This window comes from Macadamia integrifolia, unplaced genomic scaffold (assembly GCF_013358625.1).
Source record: "Macadamia integrifolia cultivar HAES 741 unplaced genomic scaffold, SCU_Mint_v3 scaffold_190A, whole genome shotgun sequence".
Classification (NCBI taxonomy): domain Eukaryota; kingdom Viridiplantae; phylum Streptophyta; class Magnoliopsida; order Proteales; family Proteaceae; genus Macadamia; species Macadamia integrifolia.
This window is the reverse complement of record NW_024870637.1, coordinates 571,553-596,489: the sequence shown is the minus strand read 5'-3', so window position 1 is coordinate 596,489 and position 24,937 is coordinate 571,553. Positions and strand designations below refer to the sequence as shown.

General features: G+C 39.1%; 3 protein-coding genes across 3 annotated transcripts; 2 read left to right on the top strand and 1 right to left on the bottom strand.

Annotated features, from left to right (window-relative positions):
- The first annotated feature begins 766 nt into the window (after positions 1–766).
- On the top strand, positions 767–3,347 carry LOC122071196 (nuclear matrix constituent protein 1-like). The gene has a single exon (XM_042635515.1). The coding sequence runs from the start codon at positions 906–908 to the stop codon at positions 3,141–3,143; it is 2,238 nt and encodes a 745-aa protein (XP_042491449.1). The 5' UTR covers positions 767–905; the 3' UTR covers positions 3,144–3,347.
- A 410-nt stretch (positions 3,348–3,757) lies between these two features.
- LOC122071176 (LEC14B protein) lies at positions 3,758–18,547 on the bottom strand. The gene is made up of 10 exons (XM_042635495.1): positions 18,204–18,547; positions 17,315–17,890; positions 17,090–17,209; positions 14,959–15,036; positions 14,003–14,179; positions 8,906–8,983; positions 6,347–6,525; positions 5,219–5,377; positions 4,781–4,841; positions 3,758–4,255 (listed from the first exon to the last, which is right to left on the bottom strand). The coding sequence occupies exons 2-10, from the start codon at positions 17,744–17,746 to the stop codon at positions 4,064–4,066; spliced, it is 1,476 nt and encodes a 491-aa protein (XP_042491429.1). The 5' UTR covers positions 17,747–17,890; positions 18,204–18,547; the 3' UTR covers positions 3,758–4,063.
- A 3,281-nt stretch (positions 18,548–21,828) lies between these two features.
- LOC122071153 (pentatricopeptide repeat-containing protein At2g30780-like) lies at positions 21,829–24,730 on the top strand. Its single transcript, XM_042635451.1, has 2 exons — positions 21,829–23,066; positions 23,318–24,730. Exons 1-2 carry the CDS (start codon positions 22,641–22,643, stop codon positions 24,446–24,448), a joined length of 1,557 nt encoding a protein of 518 aa, XP_042491385.1. The 5' UTR covers positions 21,829–22,640; the 3' UTR covers positions 24,449–24,730.
- Positions 24,731–24,937: the final 207 nt, after the last annotated feature.

Below are 24,937 nucleotides of genomic sequence, written 5' to 3'. Positions count from 1 at the left end.
GCCCGTTTAAGTAAATGGGCATTCACGGTGCAAGGATTTCACACCGGTAGGCCCGGTTAGGCCTGATCGAGACCGGCCCAACCCGACCTATTGACACCCCTACAGTGGTGGCAAAAAGAGACCACCTTGCCATTGGTTGTATGTGTTGGTTCCTGCACTAGCACAGTGGCCACATGACCAGGTAGGTAGTAGCGATCTCCAGCCCAGTAATAAAATAGGTTGGGGGCAAGAGAACGCTACCCACGTGCACAACTACTACACCAGAGCCCAAACCAATGGGAGGCCACACAGAGGCATTTCTGGAGTATGGGGAGGGGGTAGTGCAATCTTTTAGCCATGGTTTAAATTTTAAGTATCGATATCAAATCGACCATATCAAACAAATCGTATCAATTTGGTAGGTCTCTGATATCGATATATAGCCGATACTGTATCGATTGAACGATATGGACCAAAGGTAAAAAGGTAAAAAAAATTATTTTATTAAGAAAATCAGGGATACTCTTATCCAATACAGGTGATCCGATACAGAGTCAATTTTAAGGATGACCGATACCCGTTCTCATACGCTGCACTAAAACCATGCTTTAGGCGCCCCATTGTGTACATGCCTAGAGGCCCAAGGCGCACGCAAGCGGGTTATTGAGCATTCATTGGATATGTAGATGTAGCGTTAAGGGAACACGTCTGCGCTCGTGTTTTCGAACGTTGTGGACCATTTGAATTTGAAAATGACGCACCTGATAGTCCAACTTCCCTCTCTTTTTATATCTCTCTCATCTACCACGGCTGAACGGCTTCCATTTCCACCATAAAACCCTAGAGAAAGGAAAAAACCCTAACCTCTTATCTGCAATTGTTTCCCAATCTCCACCAGAATACCTTCTCCAGTTCAATAATCACAAATGGCAAGGAAGAAAGCTTCCCAGCAGCAGCAGCAGCAGCAAGAGAATCCTCCCAAAGAGGTCTTGCAGATGGAGAAGCCTCACGAGACGACTATGGAGGATTACTCAGAAAAGCTCTCCAACTTGAAATCTCTCAATGCTCTTCTCCTTAAAGAGACCGTCAAACGTAGACAACAAGTCGACTCACTTGTCCAATCCAAAGAGTCGCTGGAATCGGAGATCTCTCGCACTTTGCTCGACAAACAGAGATTGGAATCCGAGAAGTTTTTCTTCCAGGATGAAACCATCGTCGCCGAGCTCGAGCAGAGGTTGACTCTAACTTTCGTCTCGTCACAACTCAACCAGCAAGCTGAGAGCTTGAAGAATGAGATAAGGAAAGCAAATGAAGAGACGAGAGCTCAGACTGCCGTCTTTGAAGCTAAGCTGAAAGAGAAAATCAATGACAAAGAGAAATCCAGGAAGGCAACTGAGACTAGGATGGAAGAACAGCAGAAAGAGATGAACCAGATGAGCGAGGACTTTCGCAGGTACAGGAACGAAGTCCGAAAGGATCTCGATCTGAAACAGAAGGAGGCGAATAGGTTGAGGTCAACGGTGGTAGCGTTGGAGAAGAGCAATGCGGAGGCTCGGGAAGAGATTGGTCAGATGCAAATGGAACGCGACGAGGTTAGGCAAGAGACGGAGAAAAGGTATGGAGACATGAAGAGAGAAATGGAAGCCGCTGTTAGAGAGAAGGGTGAGATCGAGGCTGCAACGAAGAAACAGTTTCGTGAGATCAACTCCTTGAAGAAATCATTGGCTGTCCTAACAGCCGACCACAGCAGTGAGAGAGAAGCATCCGAGCGTGTTCTTCGTGAAAAGGATCTGATCCAACAACACCTCGACACCCACATAGAAGAGATAAAAAGTTTGAGGTCAACTCTTCTTGAGCTGGAGAAGAGTAGATCAGACACTCATGACGAGCACCATCGATTACAGACAAAGCACAAACTACTTTTGGAAGACAAAGAAAAGATGAAGATGAGCCTTGCTGCACTAGAAAGAGACAAGGCCTCTGCAGAGAGAAGCCTGATACAGTCAACACAACAAATAGAAGATCTTAAGAGAGAGGTCACAGAAGTTGTAGCAGACAAGCAGCAGATCCAGTATGAGAAGACTCAGCAAGCAGTAGAGATCAATGAACGGAAAAAAGAAGTGGCTCAGCTCAGTTCCACCATTTCCAGTCTACAAAAGCAGGAAGAAGGTTTGCAGCTGAAAATTTCCGAGATGGGAAGTAGTAATGCAGATGCTCAAGAGAAGCAACAGCAGCTGTTGATGGAGTTCAATGTGTTGGTTAAAGAAAAGGAGGAGAACGAAAAACTCTGTGAGAAGTTGATGGAGGCCAATCAGAGTCTTGAAGAGTCCTATCGGCGAATAAAGGAGCAATGGAGAAAGGTGCAGGAAATAGTCATTGAGAAGGATGTGATAGAGCAGGTGAAGATTAAGCTGGAGGCTGAAATCTTTGAGCTACATGAAGAGATGAGAAAGCTAAGGGCCACTGTATCCACACTGTACGAAACATGTCGAGAACACGAAGAAAACAGCAACCAACTCAAAGCTGAAGCAATCCAAAACAGAGATGCTCACGATCGTGTTGCTCTTGAGAGGGACGATGCTCTGAAGCTACTTAATATGGAGAAAAAGGAGTACTCCACCTTGAGATTGAAACTTCTGGAATTGGAGAAGAATCTTAAGGAGACCAAAGAAGAAATTGCTCAGCTACATACAGAGCGTGATAATCTAGTCATGGAAAGGAAAGAGATGGAGGGCAACCTTCAATGGCTGACTGAGGAGAAGGCTTCATTGCAGAAGGCCTTGTTAGAAGCTCAACAAGGTCCCGAGGATCAGCAGGTTAAAATGATATCCACAGACAAGTTGTCAGACCGAACCTTATCCATGTTAAAGGACATGGTAGCCATTGTGCGTGGATCTGCAGAAGAGAAGGATGGAAAGGGAGAAGCAGGTATTGGCTCAGAGAAAATTGAAGTGGAGATTCAACCAATTGCAGCAGAGTTTGAAGCAATCACGAGAGCCTTCAGAAACAAAGAAGCAAAGATGGAAGACTTGTCCCAACAACTAAGGTTCCTCGAGAACTCTGTGATGGAGGAAAAAAAGAAGAGGAGCTTCTGGACATTGCTATCCTCTGTAACAACAATTTTTGCTGCAGCATCTGTGGCCTATGTTGCCAAGGGACACTAACTGATCTGTATTTTTCTATTTTCTTTCGAGTTTTTTAGGTGGTTTCTTAGAAGTAGCTTTAAGGGTTTACTCTCTCCAGAGGTGAAACTATACCAGATGGTTTCTTTTTCTATCTTACCTTGCCCGAACAATGTATGGTTCATAGGTTCTTCCAACCAGGAAGAACTTCTGATGATCCTGAAATCAAAAACTCTCATTTAACAATGTCGGACTCAATATTGACAAGGCCACAAGGCAACTATTTATATTTCTGTTCCTCAAATGCTACTGCGCTTTCTAGGTAGTAGTTTCATGTTGCTATTGCAACTTCATTCATCAGGGACTTGTTCATCCATAACGTAGGAATTAGCAAAACTGCAATGGCAATGCATTGCAGGAAGATGTGATGAATCGAAGTCAACAGAGAGATCAAATGATAAAGATCTTTGCGATTTTTCATGTAATCGTCAAACCATCGACCAGAAACATGCCACCATGAAATTTGTTAATTCCTACCCCAGTAACAAAGAACATGTCCTGTCCTGTAAATGATGGAGATCAATTCGTCCTTCCATGCTATATTAAGGAACAATCATACAAATATGTACAAGCACAGGCAAACAAAAACCAATGTAGACGATGCAGAGCATTACCATATGCTTCCACATAAACAGAAAAAGAAAATAACATCGAATGAGGAAGAAATAAGAACAAAGAGGTGACCATGGCTTAATATACCACAATAATATTCAACAATTTCTTTACAAGGAATGTTTTTGGGTGACAAAGCTGCAACTTTATATATTGGAGGCATTACAGCCATAGACTATAGCTATTTCTCTTTCTGGCTCCTAAAATAACTTGAAACGCCAATTCATATAATAAACACTTGCAACCAATATACCATGAACAGATGTAACACCATAAGCCATTCAGAGACTTCAGAACATGTGTCTCCTCCGGCTTCTCCTATGTACCACAGGAGCTGGTGCTTCCCCTCCTCCGGGAAATTCCCATTTGGCTATGACCCCATCCCAAGAAGAGCTAACAAGCATCGGGTAGGAAGGGTGCCAACTACAATCTCTTACAGTTGATTCATGGTAGCCAAGTTTAGCAACTTGGGCCCCACTCACCTGGAAAAAAAAGCGCCAAGCATTATTAGATTATAATAGAGGACTGCTCTTTTGGTAATGAACATATATGACTACAAGGTCTCCAAATGCATGTGGTGTTAGTTACCCTCTTATGTATATTTGGCTAAAAAATGAATGGTGGAATGGGACTAAAATTCATTTCTAGATACACACATTTTGCAAGAAACAAAAATACTCGTTTTTACAAATTTTTATTAAAACTCAAACTTCCCCATTCCTCAATTTTCAATCCTAATCCCAAGTCCGAGCCAGTGTGATGATTTGGTAAAATTGGAAAACAACTAAAATTCAGGCATTAAATTCTTGACTAATATCTTGGAACAGCCAAAAACTGGAGGGACAGTAATGAAGGAACAGGGGGAGTATATATAGTTCAACTTGCATTGTAACGATCATCTAGTGACATGTTAAATTTTAACATCAACATCTTCTAGGGGAACCCTTCTGAGGGTGGTGCAAACTGCGAAGTACAGAGAGAGAGAGAGAGAGAGAGAGAGAACATACCAAATCATAGATATAAACACAATGATCATTAGAGCCAGTGTATATGTACTTTTGACCAGTGCTGCAACATGAGAATAGTTTCAGATCAGTGAAATTCTGGAATCCGATTCAATACTCCAAAATTGAATAATGGATAGACACAATATATAGTTATATGAAACCAACTTATGAAACATAATAATTGAACTAGAGGGAGAGAATAATTGAGATTGAGTCATTATGTCCGTCCCCTTTTAAATTTTGACACTATGATGAGTCAGGTTCAAATTCAGGTCAATTCATTGTGAATCAAGATCCCATTAATTTGAAGCTGAGTGGCCTTACTGGACACAAACACAGAGAGAGAGAGAGAGAGAGAGAGAGAGAAAGCCTAAGAGGAATTCACAATATTTCTTGAACCGACTTTAAATGAAGTCGACGCTGAGGTTAGGAGATCACCTATAAGCTGGAGAGAAATAACAGCGAATCAGAGTGCGCAAGACCGAATGACCTCTGAATGTAGCCAATGATTGATCACCTGGATGTCTTAGGTCTCTTGCCTGGTCAGGGTAATCCATCCATCTGTAGTCCCATTCATAATTCCTAAATCTTGCATTGCTGGGGGAAAAAAATAAGGGAACATAGCCATGTCAATATTGAGCTCATAAAATTTTTATTAGGTAGCCAATCCATATAAATCTTTGGACCTCAGTTGAAACCATACTTTGGCATAACCAGAGCCTGACTCACTGTCTGAGGATTCTGGTGGGTTAAATACATAACTAAGCCTTTTCACGAACTTGCTGATTCCAAATTCAGAAGTAAATGTAGACAAGGTAGAGTTCACATGCTTGGATAAAGATTCTGCTCTTGATGTCATGCATGTAGGATTTGTACATACAGACACAATTAAATAATAGATAAATGTATGTGCACAAACAAGCATCTAGGCAGAACCAAAAACACGCACTCTTCTGTACAAGATATTCATGCAGGCTGACATGCATGAATGCATAATTAGCATGCGCATCCAACTTATGCCCAGGGGAGATTAGGCTACATCAAGATTGAACTTATTGAAATCACTCTTAAAAAATATTTAATTGCACAAGAAACGTAGTTTCTGAATTCCATGTTGCACAGAGAGACATGCTAAGTATCTCACTGTTCTTCAAAGAATCATCATAAGCTGCAAAATTTAAATGTGACAATTCACCCAGACTCTGAAAGAAAAATGGATTACATAAACAAATCTGCAGGGCCAACTCTGCTTACACAAATCCAATAAAATATTTATTACTTTATCAGAATATTGAGACCTGTCCAATGGTTGGGAAAGCCAGGTAAAGGGGTCCAATGACCATGGAACTGGCCTCTGGAAAGTTATTGAGATAATCAAACTGCTTTTTGGGGTGATGAATGGTGGCCCGACCCTCTTAAGAGGCAAGTGTGCCATCAAATAGAGTAGTTATAGTTTCACATGGCTTAGTGCTTCAGCCTATCAACAATTGGGAAGTTCAGCACCTACAGTCATTGTTTAATTTAATATGAGATACGGAGGGATCAAGTATGGGAAAGTAAACATACCATGTAACATCATCTGAGGACATTTTCCGGATATCCCAAAGTTTGATGGTCTGATCTTTACCATTTGAAATAAAATAGCAGCCATCTCCCCGGCTGTCAATAAATGTAATGCCTTCTAGATGTCCCATCAGGACCCCTGCAGGTTTCTCTTTTGCATTAAAGCACCGTCTGTCCCACACCTGAAAGAACTAAATAAATTAACTCACAATTCCAAGAACAACAAAACCAGAGCTCCAGAATAGTTGCCCGCTACTGGGTTGAAAAAACACAAGTTATTAACTATTTTTCCATCTAACCACTTTCTCTTACAAGAAGGCTCCCAAAGAAGTTGAAATTAAATCATAAGACAGTTTTCAGAGACAAAAGAGATACTGATTCCGGATTGGCACTATAGGAATCAGAATAATCCTTACTGTGAAGAAAGTTACAGGTTTATTTGGAATAGAAGACAATTTCAACCTCATTAGATATTTTTCAAGAAAGAATCTCAATAAATGCAAGGGGGAAGATCTTTTTTTATGGTAGAATGCAAGGTGGAGGATCTAGCATCCCGAATCAGAGAACTTGTAATTTGGATCCAAGCATGAGAAAACAGGGTTTAATTTTGAACTACATTGGACCTGGCCTCAATTCAAAACTCGTCATTTTCCCAACCCAGCCTGACCTGAATCATAGCCTTGGAAATAATATTACTGGATAGATGGGTGATGTATATGTAATTAAGACATATAATTTAAAGGGAAAATCCAGTCACCACAGTGGTGACAAATGCATTGTAAGCATGGCTTGCATTCCGCCACTTGGAAAGGTGATGTGGAAAATCCGAAAATTGGATATCTAGGGAATGGTAGGGATAAGTCACATGTCAGATTTCAGCCTCAAATACAATCAGTTTGCCATCAATGTAATGGCATACCCTCCCTTGTATATCCATCCAACCCCTTGTAGTCTCATACACCCTTTTTGTAATCCTGATTTTTTTAATGGTTTGATACTTTGATTTGTCATGTGACCAACTCTGATTAGGAATAAACTTGGCATTTGAAAAGGGAACCATCGGGCCTTACTGCCAGCAAAATTTCAGCCACATCTGAGATTCCATGTGGCGGTAATGAACTAATGATACGTGGTTAAAAAAAAAACTCAAATGTCACCAATGTGGTGATAACAAGTTAACCCCTATCTTGAATGTGTAGAATTAGCTCACTTAAAGATTGAACAGAAAAATAGAAAAACTTTTTTTAAATAAGTTCAGGAACAGGCCTTTTCTGTTTTCAAAAACAGATTTTTCCAAAAACTGGCTCTCAAAACAGTTAGTTATCAAATAGGTTTTTTGCCACAAAAACATTTTCTGCTGAATAAACAGAACAGTTTTCAAAAACATTATCAAACGATGCCATTGGAAAATTGGAGGATGCAGATCTTGTAGAATCGCAACCCTAAAACGATGCAGAAGATAATGGAAAAACAAGAACAAACAATGCACACAGATTTTCGAGGTTCGGCAAGATTGCCTACGTCCCCGGTGAGATGAGATCCTGCTTCATTATCAATGGAGAATAGGGTTACAGCACTCGTCCCTCACACCTCTCAGTATTGCTTGCATTACAGAGAAAGAAACTCTTGCTACAAATATATAGCGAAAAAACCCTAATCCGGAAAGTACACAATTGCCCTCAAATAAAAATTTTTGGGCGGGGGCTGCACCCCCCTACACCCCCTGCTATGTAGGGGGCCTCCTACCCCCCTTGCAACCCCCATGGCCCATTAACTGGCTAGCGGGACCGCCGTCCTGCTTGTCGAGGTGCTGCACCAGTACTCCCTGGATTAAACTCTAACGAAATACAAGACATCGTACACCAACAGATCTTCACCTCTGAGGTTTGTGAGGACTGGTCGTTAGTTTTCAAACACGTTATCATAGACATGTTTCAATCGTCTCTCTCTTTGCTCCTTCTCTTCTTCAAGGTTTGGGAGGACTGGTTGTTAGTTTCTCTGTTAACCACCTAATCCTTTCAAAACACATATATATAAGAACAAAGACAAAGGTTCCCCTGCCTCAAACCGCTGTAAAATCTCATACGCTTTCCAGGGGTTTGTTTAGTGTTTTGTCTCCAAAAAGCATCCCTCCCTAATATATGTATATATACTTAGGAAGGCACAAGGGAGTCATCCAACTTGAGATATAGAAGGAACCCCACAAAAGGAAAAAAAAAATAAAAAAGGCAAAGCTGGGGTCATTGGTCATCCAACCACTGCATTATCACCATCAAAGAATCCCCCAACTTAGCAATATCCATCTGGACCTCTCCCAGCCAAAAGAAAAGCATAAAAAAAATAATACCATCCAAAAGCAAAAGACAAGAGAATTGGATCATTCAGGTGTGACTTTACTCTGCAGGATTACTAATCCAGCTGCATCCTCCCAAAGCATGACTTCTATATCTAAAAATTTAATATCCTTAAAGTGAGATTCTTAAAACTATGCAATAGAATCTTATGTTGAATACATCAATTTGTCAAAACAACGGAAAAATAATAATAATTAAAGGATCTTACCTTACAAAGTTTATCATCGCTCCCAGAATATATTAAATGGCCACTTTCATCAGCAAAGCATACTGTATTAACATCAGACTGCAAAGGTAATAAAAACCCAAATCAATACCATACTATCTAGGCATTCATGTTCAAAGAAGCACAATATATGCATGTAATCTCAACTATTTTTTTTTTTTCCTTGGAGAAGAGAGAGAGAGAGAGGGGGGGGGGGGAGGGTGATAAAATGTAAGCAGAATATGGCACCTTGTTCCTATATGTAGCAGAATATGATAATCACCACCACCCGAGTATGATTATCAATCAAGAAAAAGTATTCAATACATCATATTAAAAAGATGGATTTACCTATTAAAGTTCTAAAATGTAGCCAAAAATTTTTCATGAGACCAGCAATCAGCATACAGATTTTGTCTTCGAAGGCCCTTGATTTGTAATGCTTGCCAGTTTGGTCTTGAATGCACATCTAAGTGCTTCCATCAACAATATTTTGTATGTGTGAACTAAATTCTAACATTGAAAGCATCCTTGTTGGAGGACAACATATGTAGTGAGTGTTAAGAGTTTATGTTTATGTAACATTGGTGCTTCGGGGACTAGTTTATTTACTTGTCTGATATTGTAATTTTACATTTTACCTCCATAGGGAGGTGTATGCAATTCCCATCATTATGTTAGTAAAGCAATATAGGCGATAAATTGCTTCTCTCTCCCATACAGTTTCACATTTCCCTTCTCTCTTCCTCTCTTTATCCTTCTCTACTTTTCTTCTCCTCCTTTCAGCTCTTACCTTCTCCTCTCTTCTCTTGAATCAATCCTTGCATTATTTCCAACTTGGTATCAGAGCCAAAAAGGTCTGACAGTCGACCAGCAGCTCTCCCTTATTCTTTTTGCCTCTCTTGGAACCCCAAATAGTAAAGGGTTCCAATAGAGGTTATACCACGTAAGAAGCTACAAGTTGAAAAACTAATGGAGTTCTCCCATCAAGTGGAAGACTCATGGAACGAGTTTGGGGGCTGTGTAGATCGATTGAAGCTCAAATCAAAAGGAAAAAAGAATATTCGGGTTACCACCAGCTTTGGAGTTCAGTTCTCCTATCTCCTTCATTGGAACACAGCTCTTTCTTCCATAGACTGCCAGGTATCGCCAGTCTGGTTATTTTAGCTCAATTTTGTCTGAGATGGTTTGTGTTGTATTGATTGGTTACCTTTGGTTGATGAGTTACATTATGCGAGACTTATTTGTTAATTTGGAATGGAGCTACATCATAAGCGGTGTCTTTGATTTGCTTTAATTTGGAATGGAGCAACATCATGAAAGGTGTCTTAAAATTTGCTTTTCTTTAAGTTTCTATGGTTTTCTTGCATGGTAGAATATTTTTTTCTGAGTACTAGTAAGAAGAATTTGGGCACAGTGTATTCCCCATTTGGTTTGCATCCAACCGTTTGTTTTTAGGTGTATTCACACATCATGTCTTAGGTCAGTGGACTTATGGAAGCTCCGGCTGGTGGTTTGAAGTACCAACCCCAGTCTAGTTGCATTGAAAATCCCAATACTCCGATATCCATGTGAAGTTGAAAAAAAAAAGTTACTTGGATTGGTCACATTCAGTGAATCCTTACAAAGTCAGGGGAAGATAAGAGTACAATACTGGTACTATCAAGGCTCCTCCTTTCACCGATCCCACATATCAGAAATGGGAGACCGAAAACTCAACCATTATGACTTAATTGATTTTTTCTATGAAACCTGAGATTGGCAGAAGGTTTGTGAGAAAAGAAAATAGCCAAGGATATTTGGGACAGTTTCTCTAAGGCTTTGGGCAGAGTAGGTGACTTGGTTAAGGTCTAACAACTCCTTCAAAATGTTACCACAATGAAGCAGGGGGGACAAGACTATTTCTGATTGTTAAAAAATAGTTATTGGGCTATGGGAAGAGTAATGATCATTATCGAAACCTTCAGTTGGCCAATCCTAAAGATGAAGCAAAGGTCTATAGAAGTCTTGAAAAAGAGCATGTCTTGATCCATCTTGGTTGGTTGAATCCGGAGTTTAAGCCAATCTGGGTGCAAATTTTGGCAAATCACCCATTTCATCTCTGGATGAAGCATGTAGCTACTTGCAAAGTGAAGATACCTACAGAGTAGCCATGGAAAATTTACCATCACTTGAGAGATCTACACTTTCTTGTAGTTCCCAAAGAGATTGGCATGGTGGAGAATGAGGCCAAGGACCATCCCGCAGTGATGGTAGAGACAAATCTAGATGTGACCACTATGGGAAATCTGAGCACAGTAGAGAGAGGTGTTGGGTGCTTCATGGTCATCCCCTTGGTATGAGAAGTGGACCTATAAATATACGAGGTGGCAAGAGAGGGGGAGCTAGAGCACACACCGTGGTAGTTGAGACTGATCTATGTTGTACCCATCTGGACTACAAGCAAATCATAGTTCCATCACTCAAGAGGATATTGCAACATTTCGACGGGTTATGTCGCAGTTCGGTAGCTCTTCTTCCAGTGCACCTGTGCCAGATTCTTTAGCTTCACCTTCTACCTTGCAGGCCTCTACATCAGCCCCCTTCGACTACCCCTTCCTGGGTCATTGACACTAGAACCACTGATCGCATAATTGGTATGTCTCAGGGTTATGACCCATATTTTGTCTGCTTTGGTAGGGATAAGGTTAGAGTTGCCGATGGTCCCCTGTCCTCTATTTTTGGTAAGGGTAGTGTCATGTTACCTCTTCTATCTCCCTAAATCCAATTCTTTATGTGCCCATTTTGCCACTAACCTATTATCTGTTAGTCATTTAACCAAATCCTTGAACTGTCATGTCACCTACTTTCCCTTCCATTGCCTTTTTTAGGATTTGGAGATGAAGAGGATTATTGGCAGGGAGTGGGGATAAAAGGCTCCACCTTCTTGAACCCCAAACATTTTTTTTTACAACCACTCAGTCTAATGTGTGTGGGCATAGTGACACCAACATTGTTGATTCTGTGATGCTTTGGCATCAACGCTTCGGCCATCCTTCTTTTGATGTTATGAAAAAACAATTGCCCCCACTTATTTTCTTCAATTTCCACCTCTCATGTATTTCAATGTGAACTTTGTTTATTTGCTAAACAATGTCGTTCTTCTCATCTTTATTATAGTAATAGATCATATATTCATTTTCATATTGTGATACTAATGTTTGGGGACCTTCCACTACCTCTTTATTTGGCTACTGTTATTTTGTTTCATTTGTTAATGATTGTCCCCAGACTACATGGACCTTTTTGACGAAACATAAAAGTGAGGTCTATGATGCTTTAAAAAAACTTCTATTAAATGATTTGCACTCAATTTGATACCAATATTAAAATTGTTCATTATGATAAAGGGAGAGAGTACACGTATGGTGGACGCTAACATTTTTTTGCTTTAAAAAAACTTCTATTAAATGATTTGCACTCAATTTGATACCAATATTAAAATTGTTCATTATGATAAAGGGGAAGAGTACATGTATGGTGGACGCCAACATTTTTTTACCAATAATGGCATCATCCATTAGCTTGCTTGTGTTGACACACCCAACAGAATGGGGTAGCTGAGGAAAAATAGTCATTTATTGGAAGTTGATGCATGCATGTCCCTAAGACTATTTGGTCTGATACCTTTCTTACTGTTGCCTTCCTAATTAACTGCATGCCAACTTCTTGGTTCCAAATCCCCTTTGGATATTTTGTCCCCTCAAGCCTCTGCTTTCTCTTCCTCCTAAGGTGTTGGGATGTGTATGCTATGGTAATGTCAATAAGTATGCTCGCACTAAACGAGAAGTATCAATAAGTCTTTTGGTCTAACACCCTTTGGATATTTTGTCCCTTCCATCCCTTGTTGATGCAGGGAAGTATCAAAGACTTGGGGGGAAGCTGATTTACATCTCTCTAACTCATCCAGATATCACCTATGTAGTTGGTGTGGTGAGTCAGTTTATGCATGCTCCTAGAAGTGGACATTTGAATGTTGTGTATCGCATCCTTAAGTACTTAAAGTCCACCCCTAAGCAAAGGATTGTTGTCTAGCAGGCACAACTGCTTGAGGACTGAGGGCTACACTGATGCCGATTGGGCTGGTAATCGGCTGGTTCCATTTCTGACAGACGGTCTACATCGAGCTATTTCCTATTACACATTTATGGGTGATAATCTGGTCACATGGAGGAGCAAAAGACAATATGTTGTGGCTAGATCAAGTGCAAAGGCAGAGTTTAGGGCAATGGCTCATGGAGTATGTGAACTCCTATGGTTGAGATGGTTAGTCCAAGAGTTGGGATTTGATACTGAGGGATTTATGCGACTCTATTGTGATAATAAGTCTGCTACATGCATTATTCACAATTATGTGCATGACCGAATGAAGCAAATTGAGGTTTACCGTCATTTCATCAAGGAGAAGATTTGACCCTAGTTACATTTGCACTCCTTTTGTAAAGACATGTGATCAATTTGTAAATATCTTCACCAAATGGCTCATTTCTCACCAGTTCAGTATCCTTTTGTGCAAGTTGGGAATGTAGGACATTTATTCCCCTGCTTGAGGGGGTATATCATTATCGATTATCTCTCCCATACGGCTACACATTTCCCTTCTCTACTTCTCTTCTCCTCCTCTCATCTCTTACCTTCTTCTCACTTCTCTTGAATAAATCCTCGCATTATTTCCAAATGTAAGTGCAATTTCTCACTCAACATTTAGTAACCTATTTCTAAATTCCAAGATTTGCATGAGGCTTGGCGCTTCATATTGATATTAGCTGTTACTGTTTTTACAAAATTAGATAATATAAGACACAGTTCACACCACCAGTTGGACTTAAAATCACAGAACTGTGGATCCTCGTAAAATGTAAAACGCATTCTATAATGAAGTAAATCCACTCTGTTTGAAGAAGACAATTTTGCAAAATCTTAAAAATCAAGTTACTGTTCACAGATATAAAAACATAACCTGATAAGGACCAAATAAATCAAACTAAGCACAAAATGAAATTTTGGATTTAAAAAAGAAGGAAAAACAAAGACATTTATCACGATAGTTAACTGTAGTACCGTGTGCGCTCCAATTTTAAGTGTAAGCTTATTTGCTACAAGGTCATACACATATATCGAATCATCACTACTTCCAGCAACAAGTTCCCGTCCATCAGTTGAAAATTTGACAGAGAAGATCCCAAAAGAATATTCACCATCATCATCAACAGAAAAATCCAAACCATCATGTATTTCCTGAATAACAAAGTACTCCTCTTGTGAGGCAACACTAGTAATGAAATCAGAATAACTCCATAGGAATCATATAAATTTTCCAGGGAGCCTGCATAAGTAAAGAGACCACTTTGTGTTGTACATTATGAAGGAACAATTTCATTTGCAATTGAATCCTTATGGGAATAAATCTCAGTAGTTGGTAGGCTGTAAGCATAGTACAGAACTACAGATGCTGCACAGTTGGATTGGTGAGACCCACCAGCATATATCTCTCACCACTCCAACCCCTTGAGTAAGGAGTGTACCAGCTGAGAGGAACCTACCCATACCATGCTTCATAATATTTTGCATGGTCATGTTGGTACTTATGAAAGATGATCTAGAATGAAAATCAATATCAGGATTCTCAGGACACCTAATTGTCTGGTTTCCAGTTAGAAGAGATCAAAAACCCCCAGAGTAAATATGTCAAACATGAACATTTATGGCATTGATCATCTAAACAGTTCATCCCATGACTACATTTATCCCTCATTATTAAAGGATTACTCCTAATTTTATTCTTTTCGAGTAGCCATAATTAACACCTACTAATTTTGATGATCATGAAAAAAAAAAAAAAAAAAAAAAAAAAACCTACAGAGAAAGTTAAAGATATTATATGATAAATCATAGTTCAATAAATGAAATAAAAGGCATGCCTGAGCTACAATTCTCACGCTACTCATAGAAGCTCCTTCTAAGCCACCTTACAATTCCTATTGAACTCAAAAACTGAAATAACTTCAAATACATACAGTAACGTTAGCCAGTGATTCTCTCGTAGATGATTCAACATTCACAATATGGACAAAAGGCGACATACTAGCATAAACCTGCCATTAAAATATATAAGATTGATGAGAATGTTAACAAATGTTGTATACACATCAGGTTAATAAGCTCAGTCAATTTAAAATAATTACCAACAAAAATTAAAATGTAACAATATGATAAATGTCCAAGTAGTATACAAGACGAAAAAGGTAAATTCAAATGTTTTCTGGAAGTTAGGAATGGGGATGTCAAAGCACTGAACGTTGCAATATTTTATGTTTAAGAGTGTTGAGCTCTAGTGGTAGAAATACTAGTTAAAAAGTTGTCCATAATTAACAATTAAAAAATTGTGCATTGTGATGTAATAGGATGATTGATACGCAGATCAGTTAGAAAGTTTGAGAGCATCAAGGGATGAGAACAAAGAACCAAATGTGGGGAAAAGAAAATCAAAGCGGCATAAAAGGAGGATGTTGACTGGTCTTTGGGGTGGATGTAGGCTATTATCTTTCAGTTTTCCATGGGAACCATTAGTTCGACTCTTGGAGAAGTAAGTTGTTCTCTTGTTTGGTATATTAAAAATTCTCCGTAATTGTCTCTTTATTGATAACTTTAATCTTTTGTAAATGGCCAGTGAGGTAGCTACACTTAGAATTAGTCCAAGTCTTACAAGGATATCAAAGTATGAACAATAATTCCATGAATCTGGCCCACAAAAACCAAATAGAATAATTAATTAACTGCAAACAGTGTAAGAAGACAAAAAATCAAATATGAATTAAATGAGTCCCCGTTAAAATTAATAAGACTAGGGGCCTAATAGTTAAGCGTATTTCTACTAGTTGCAGATCCAGGTTTCTCAGATTAGTAAAATGACCAACTAGGCTTAACTAACTAGGCGACCAAGGTGCTTGGACGCCTAGGCAACACAACGACTTCTATGCCTCAAAATATCATAGAAATAAAAGATCTCTAGATAATAAAAAAGAAGAAGATGAACAAGCAAGCAGCAACAGTATAACATCACGGACTTATGGTCTATGGAGTTTCAGATTACCAATTCTTTGGGGGGGGGGTGGAATGGAAGCAGGGTTCTTACAAGGGCAGTATGGAGAGGGATTCATGGATAGGCTCATAGTATTGCCACGTGGCAGGACAGATGAGGATAAAATTTAATGGAGGGGTAGACCCCAAGGTTCCTCACTCACAAGTCAAGTTTGAGCCAAAACGGAGTTGGCCATGTGGCAAGACAAAGCATTGAAAAGTTTTGAACTACCAAAAGGATGCACATGACTACAAGGTGGCACGTGGACATACATGAGAGGGTATGCCATTACATAGAGGGAACATGACTGAATTTGAGTGTGAAATTTGATACATGACGAATCCAGACCCATCCCCAAATATCCAATGGTAGCAACATGGCAAAACGAGGGTTACCATCCATAGATTCGTTAAGGAAATTTTTTGTTCCCACATGGGCAAATGAATACTGTGAGGTACAAATCACAAAGACCAGGAGACTTTATTCTGATTTATGAATAAGAAAGCTATAGACTTATTCCATAATTCCCTGATTTTCAAACTTCCAATGCTTTAGAAAGGATGGTTAGTCTAACTCATATAATAATAGTTGAAATTTGTGGTCATATGTGTGCTGTCTCTATCTTTAATTTTACTGAAAACAATGCAATGCATCAGTAATCAATTATTTGTCAGCTACCAATTGATTACCGTTATACCAAACTTTTGTGTATGTGTGTGAGAGAGAGATAATGAATCTTCATTCGTGTTCTACATTTTGATGTGGAGATAATGTGGAACTATCAAATACGAATTCTTTTAAAAATCAACAAAGTTATACATAAAAGTTCCTATGAATAAGTGGGACTGATAAGTAATTGTTATTTGCATTTTAAATAACTAACCCATCCTACAATATTGGTTAATATCCTCAAATATATGATCAACAATTTAAAATCTTCATTCAAGCTACAATAACTAATTCAAATTCCATGATACATATCAGCAAATCTGTTACCATTTAAGAATTTACACAAGCTACAAGATATCAGCAAATCTGTTTCCATTTAAGTATTTATACTAACTTACAAGATAGCGTTGATCTGGAGAAAGAGACGTATCAGTAACTGTCCATCTCAGACTTCTGGCATGGATGTCCTTCTGAACTTTCCAACCTTTATCCACATTATATATCCTGATGCGGCTCCCCTATTTCAAGAATGAATAAAGCAATGAACAGCATTTTATCAAAAAAAAAAAAAAAAAAATCCTCCTCACAAACAAATTACAACTTGGAGGCAAGTGATTAAGTACCTGAAATCCAGCAACAAAGAGGGAACCATCAGCAGAGAACTGGGAGACATAAGCTCGGCTTTTCATGAAATCAACCCGGGATGGACCATTGACAGGCAAATATCTGCCAAGAAGATGACAACAATCTGCTTGTGAGAACCTTCCCCTCCCCGTATAGTTGGCTTCTCGACCGACCAACATCTTCACCGCAGAAACGGGCAACTCCCGCTTCCCAGGTGCCACCCGACTCAAAATCTCACTGGGTTCCGATTTAAGCTTCGTAAGCTGAGAAATTTCATGATCGAGGTAAACCAATGGTTCCTTGTGTCTCTTGCTTCGACTGGCAGAAGCTCTTCCGATGGTCTTCCCATAGTCGTCGCAGAGGTCGGCATCTATCTCGAGTCTACTCATTGCGTAACCCATTTCATTCTCTTCAACCTCAAAGACTTGCATAAATTTAATTTAGAACCATCAATGATAATTCACACCAACCAAACCTCAAACTCATTTATCTCCCTTCGAATTCCCAATTCACATTGACCTTTATCAAACCCGAAAACAACATCTATTGCAATCAAGCAGTTCCCTTCTTAATTCCTGTTCCAGTAGTAAAATGTAAGAACTTAGGGATTCGCCAAACACATGAAGCAAATACATCCAATTTCGATCCAAAACCAAGAATTTGACAAAGTGAGAAACGAAAAACCACAAGTTGCAGGAGAGTTTGTAAATTAAATAAAGAAAACTACGGGAAAACGACAACGAAGAACCGCACCAGTTGTTGAAATGAAATCGACAACTAACTCGACCAAACAAAGATCAGAAACAAACAGATCTCTAATACCAAGAAGAAGAAAAAAAAAAGAGTTAAAGAAACCGAAACAAGTTGAGAGGACTCTTGAAATCTCACCTCGGATTTTGAGATTACAGTCGATCGAATCGTCTTCCTTTGAATCTGAATCGAGTAAAAGTAGATTCAGAGTCTCTCTCTGAGAGATAGATTTTGTATTTGGCTCCTGGTTCAGTCCGCCATGTGTCGATCACAACTCATATACCTTTATTCCTCTTTATATATTCCAGTGACGATGGTTCGTTAAGTTGATGATACCATCTGAAAAAAATCTGAAACTAGGAAAGCATTAAGATCTGAAATATATGACAACGCATCCGGGAAGGTGATACCCTCGTGACTACATGTGTTCGCGTCTGCCTATCCGTGAGAGCCTGTGATGGTGAGAGATTACCATACCCCAAAGAGGGAGAGACTTTCTCTGATTTTTTTCATTAGCGGTGACGTGGAAAATAGAAAACCCACATATGGGGCGCTGGAACTGAACACGTGTGGCGTTTTGCCTTTCCCAAAAGGTATAGAGGTGAGGGACAACGAGGGAAAAGGATATTCTTAGGGAAAATTATATAATTATCCATTTTTAGATTTTTTTTTACAAAATTACTCCATTTATGTTTCGGTTAAACAATCATAAAGATTGGTACGATTCTTTTGACATTTTTTCCCCTCCTCGTTTTCTTCTTCTTCTTCCTCCCCTCTTCCAGTGACCACATCAGTATCTCTCCCCAGTCGCTGACTTCCTTACCTCATCCTCCACTACCAACCAAGGCGCACCTTTGTAGCCTTCGCCCGAACACCTGACATGCAACAGATCTTACTTCAAAAACAAAGATAAGTCAAACCCATAAACCCCCTATTTGTTCCTTCAACACGAGCAAAACAGTGACTGATGTTATTGCTCTGAAACGTCAAGCTCGTTTCCTCAAATGTGATGTACAGAAAGTGGTTTGAAATATTGCTCTTATGAACCCACATCAAGCGTTTTAGGCGCTGGTGGTGAAATCGATAGGGATGTTGCCGTCGATGGTGGAGGAGGAAAAAACGTTAGGGGCGTGGGGTGGGTGTCGGGGACGGAGGGGGTGAGCTGGGCGTGGGTGGGACTGGTTTACAGAGAGAGATGGTAGAGGAGGGCTGGGGGAGTACTGGGCACTGGGCAAGGTGTGGTTGAAGGAGGAAAGGGGCAGCTGCCTTTTAGGGAGGAGAAGAAGCATTAGGAGATTGAACAACGACTTGGGGTTGCAGCGGCGGAGGATTGTTTGTTGCTGCCTCCTTGTTGTGGAAGAAAGACGAAGAATAGAGGAAAAATTATATGATTACCCACTTTGATTTTCCTTACAAAATTATAAATCAAAAGTTTCAATTAACAAAAATACCTAAAATTAGATTTTCCTTTACAAAATTATCCATTTTAAGTCTAAGTTAACAAAAATACTCAAAATTGAGTTTAGGTTTACAAAACTATCCACTCAAAGTTTTAGTAATAAAAAAATACATGATTATATGTGAAAGATAAATAATCACTATTTTAGGTAGTTTTGTAAATCCAAACTTGATTTTTGGTATTTTTGTTAACTAAAACTTTGGGTGGATAGTTTTGTAAATCCAAACATAATTTTGGGTATTTTTGTTGATCAAAACTTTTTGTGAATAATTTTGTAAAAGGAAACCCAAAAGTAGGTAATCATGTAATTGTCCCAAGAATAAACAAAACATGGGTCCCATTTAACGGTTTTTAGGCTATGACATGGATCTCAGGTTTGGAACCATTAAAAAGAAGACAGGCCAGTTCTGGTCTTTACCCCTTAGGACTGGAACCGATTAAAAACTAGACCAATTTACATTTTTGTGTGCAAGGGTTCTTGGGGTTACTCTATCCATAAAATGGAGCTCTATTTAAACTGTCACATAGCAGATATTTGATTTACATACTTCTTATGAAGAATGATGACTAAGATCGAATAATAAAGCAAGCAATATGATGTTAGGATGGAATAGACACAAAAAAAGAGATCCGTGCTTATTGGTGGCTCAGATATCAAGTAAGGATGAGGTAGGAAAGCAACCTCCAAGCCAACTTCATTAAAGAGGGCCTCATTATGAATCCAAAAGTGACTAAACCCTGAACCCCCAATAGCCCAATCTCTTGAGGGGACACAAAAGTCTTAGATGAGAGAGGAATCCTTTATGCCCTTCCGCACTGCTTCCTTAGAAGGAGAAATTCAATTGATCAATTTTAGTGCGAAATGTTAGAAGGAGATGAAAGACATCCAAAAAGTTGGGACTAAATTAAAGATAGACCTAACAAGCAACACTTTCAATGCCACTTAAAGATAGACCTAACAAGCAACACTTTCAATGCCACTTTCTTTATTTTTTCATGATCAATGTTTTCCTCAATTGCCACAAGTGAGGGAAAAATACCCATATAGGGTGAATTATTTTCCCTTACTAGACGAATGCACTTTCCACACCATCTAGGGTCCTTGATGAATAAATTCTTCCTTTTATAAATTTTATTTTTTTATTTAATATATAAAGAATTAAGATGACCTAAATTCTTATTGCATTATAATTAATGTTTTAATATCTCTTTGATTTTGATATTTCATTTTAAGGTTCACATTATTTAAAATGTTTTATATGCTCTAAAATTGGTCATCTCTATCACATACATCAAATACAAAAGTACAAAAACTTGTTGGGACCAAGAGAGGCTACATGTCTACCAAAAATAGAAAAAGAGGGAGGAGGGAGGGGAGGGAGGAGGGAGGAGGGAGGGGGGAGGGGGGAGGGGGGACATGGACATAAAAGTGAAACTCAAGAATTAGAAGATAAGTATGATGTTAACAATCATCTTTGCATAAAACCCTTTTTCCTATGTTCATTTTTTCAGCCAAGCTTGGAGTCAAGGATGTCGATTTCAAGCCCACATTGCATAATTGAGCTTGATTGGGAAAAGTCAAAACTAGTCCTGCCTATTTGTTAGTGTCGAGCTCGAGTCTAGACCGAATATTTATTCAGTCATTTTCAGTGCGGATGTCCAACCAATTAAAAACATGTTTAACCCAACAACACATTTAACCAAAGTACAATTCCTAATCTAATCATGAATAATTGTTGGTTTACTCCATAACAACCAAGGGATTTCAATTGAGTGTGGGGCTATTTGATTTTAACCTCAATATAAAGGACAAAACTCTATGAATCAACCTTTTTCATTTTACATCTGGGTTTATGGTTATTTATTTTCTACCTCACTCCTCTTACCTCGCCGGGGTCACTCACACAAGTGTTTAATGGGGTCGAAATCCTCTGCGGCCAGAGAATCTGGCGGATGTTGGCAGAGACAGTCTCTAATGTCGGCACATGGATCTCGATACGTGTACAGTCAAGATGAGAGACAGAGACTGGGAAATAAAATCTTCTAAGAAACGGATCTGAAAGTCTACAGTTTCACCCTTTTCTTCTTCTTCTTCTCCCACCTTCCAATCTTTTCTGACTTGATTTTTATCCCTCCATCTTCAGTCATTTTCCATATCAAACTGTAACCACTATTTCAATTCATTCTCTCACTTTTTTTTTTTTTTTAATTGTTCTTCTATCACGCTCTAATCCGTCTTTTATAAATATTATTTGAGAACGTAAAACACAAGCCGAACTGCGGCAGCATTTGTTCAACTGGTTTTCACAAACCCAATCTCTATATTTCATCTGAAGGAAAAGGACATTTTGATTTTGGTATCGAGGTTTCGTGATGAGAACTCAAAACGTCGAAACCCCCAAATCGAGGGCTACGAAGAAAACACCGGTGAGGAAATCTGCTACTAAAACCCCTCCAAAGCTATTAGAAGAATCACCAAAGTCTTCTACAGAGAAGAAGGAGAAACCCTAACCTGTTCTGTCTTGGCAATTTGAAGAGAGAAGAGGAAGGAGGGAGAAGAAGAAGAGAAGGGGAAAACGGTAGACTTCAGATCCATTTTTTACCACATTTGGTTTCCCAGGTTCTCTCTCATCTCGATCGTACATGTGTCAAGATTCACATGTCGACATCTAAGACCGTCTCCGCTAGCATCCGTCGGATACTCTGGCCACAGAGGATCTCAATCATTGTTTAATGTTTTTCACTGTTTTTTATGAAAGTTAAATGATTCTCATTCAACCGCGTATAACCCAGTCTATTCGATTGTGAGGTCAATACAGGCCCACATGACTCATCAGCCAAAGGCCCGGATATCCGTCGTTAACAAAAAAAAAAAAATCCAGCCTGATCTGAGCTCTAAAAATGAGTTTGATTTGATTTGGTTAGATTTAAGTTCGGTTTGAGATGCAATAGACAGTTGGACATAAACCACAAAAGTGAATCGATTCTTTATCGGTGCGGTGCATCAACTTCCTCCCTTAACACCCTCTCTGCTCGCTTTCTGCACTTCGCAAGTGCCTAAATTTTTTTGCAGGCAAACCCTAAAACCTGAAGATGTTCAATTTACTTTGTAGACTATGAAGACAGCCTGGAGAGTCTCTAGGGCAGCAAAGGTGGAACTGCTTATGCAGAAATGCTCCGTAGAATCCAAGTCTAAGTCTTTGTCTTTGTTCATTCCACTCTCTAACATATCGAGGAGCTCAAACCGCAGTTTCATCAGAGAAATCTCTGGTCAGACGCCTAATTGCTGCTCCAATGGCATCCCGCAGTCGTTCAGTTCACTCACGAAGAAGAAGTCTTTTACGCGCCCCGTCACTGAAGAGGATATGACCCAAAAAGTGTCGGAATTGAAGACTGAATTGGTCGCTCATATTGGGGACTCCAAGAAGATCTCCTCAGTGTTGAAATCCAGAGCTCCTTCCTTGATTCAGAACTACTATAATGGATTTGGGTTGATTGAGCTGTTGGAGCAGTTGGGTTCGTGGCCTCAGTTAGCCCTAGAGGTACCATTCTTTCTTCTCATTCCAAGGTTTACTTAAGCCTTTGAATACGTTCTATTCAATTGTACATTCTAAGCATATTTGCTTCTTCAAACTACAACACCTACAACAAGAGGACAAGACTGAAAACACCAACAAAAACAAATTTAATTTTTTTACAAAGAGGATTTTATTTCAATAAATACGAGGAGAAGAAACAGAGGAGACAGATGGGAAATTTTTCTTTTTTTAATTTGTTAAATTATAATATCCAGGTATTTAATTGGAGAAGAAAACTAGCTGATGATGCTGGTATACCAATGGTATCTGAGGAGTATGCCAAAGGAATTAGAATTGCAGGCAGAGATAATAATTATGTTGATCTTGCTGTTGAATTGTTTACGGATGCTACTAATAAGGGAATCAAATCAACTTCTATATATAATGCACTCATGGGTGTTTATATGTATAGCGGTTTGGCTGAGAAATCTCAGTCACTCTTTCGTGATTTAAAAAGAGGACCGGATTGCGGTCCTACGATTGTGACATACAACATTCTCATCTCAAATTTTGGTCGGCTAATGCTGGTAGATCAAATGGAGGCAACTTTCCGGGAGATACAGGAGTTGAATCTCTCCCCTAATTTGAGTACATACAATAATCTGATTAATGGATATGTTACAGCCTGGATGTGGGATGAAATGGAGAAGACTTTCAGGGTTATGGAAGCAGGTCCTATCAAACCAAATATTGACACCTACTTGCTAATGCTTCGTGGATATACATATTCGGGCAATTTGGAGAAGATGGAAAAGACTTATGACTTGGTGAAGGATCATGTGAATGCAAAGGACATTCCTTTGATTAGAGCCATGGTACATGCATATTGTAAGAGTTCCGATACTGATAGAATTAGAAAGATTGAGGCATTACTGAAGCTAATTCCAGAGAATGAGTATAGCGCTTGGTTGAATGTGCTTTTAATTAGGGTTTATGCCCAAGAGGACTTGGTGGAAGGGATGGAGAATTTCATAAATGAAGCATTTAAACATAAAACTTCAATCACTACTGTGCATGTGATGCAGTCTATCATAACAAGTTATTTCCGATGCAATGCAGTGGACCGGCTTGCGAAGTTTGTAAAGCAGGCAGAGTCTGCTTGCTGGACAATTCCTCGGTCCTTGTATCATTGTAAGATGGTCATGTATGCATCGCAGAACCGGCTGGAGGACATGGAAAACGTGCTTGGTGAGATGGAAAATTCCAATGTTTGTCCCACGAAGAAGACATTCATCATCATGTATAAGGCCTACTCACAGTATGGCGAAAGATATAAATTAGAGAGATTACTAGGGCTAATGTGCAAGCATGGGTTTGGAATTCCATTGGATGCCTCTCCTTCCTAGGTCACAGTTTCACAAAAGAAATGTACTATTCAAATATTCAGAAATTCAATCATTGAATTGTTGCAAATGGCATATTGTCATCTTAGAGGACAATTTCAGCTGCTTGAGGATTGTAAGCATCTTCTTTTCAAGTTCATCTCAGTTTTACTTTGTCAATATTTGCTCTTGTTGTATCTTATAAGCTTGAAACATGAGCGGATGATCTTTTCTTTTTCTTTGATGATGATTATGAAACTCAATAGGGCATTTCCCCTTTTTTTATAGAAACTTTTGTATAAGAAAGATGGAATATCCAATTATAGCCCCTATGGGATGTAAAAGATATCTCTTCTCACCATCCACATTCTATATGAGACAAATCTAGTCCATTTCGATTAGGGTCGTATTCTGTTGTTATGATTCTACCCTCTCTTTTTTTTTTTTTTTCATGAAAAATCGATTTCACGGTATAGATGCTTATGACCTCCTCTGATGATCACATGGCATGAT

Bases quoted from the DNA above. Each gene is read 5' to 3' on its own strand.
- LOC122071153 (XM_042635451.1), top strand. From the start codon at position 22,641: ATGAAGACAGCCTGGAGAGTCTCTAGGGCAGCAAAGGTGGAACTGCTT. The intron at 23,067-23,317 runs GTACCATTCTTT...TATAATATCCAG, and splicing joins GGCCTCAGTTAGCCCTAGAG to GTATTTAATTGGAGAAGAAA.
- LOC122071196 (XM_042635515.1), top strand. From the start codon at position 906: ATGGCAAGGAAGAAAGCTTCCCAGCAGCAGCAGCAGCAGCAAGAGAAT.
- LOC122071176 (XM_042635495.1), bottom strand. From the start codon at position 17,746: ATGCAAGTCTTTGAGGTTGAAGAGAATGAAATGGGTTACGCAATGAGT. The intron at 17,210-17,314 runs GTACTTAATCAC...TTCTTGAAATAG, and splicing joins TCTTTGTTGCTGGATTTCAG to GGGAGCCGCATCAGGATATA. The intron at 4,842-5,218 runs GTGATCTCCTAA...CTCATGTTGCAG, and splicing joins TATTTCTCTCCAGCTTATAG to CACTGGTCAAAAGTACATAT.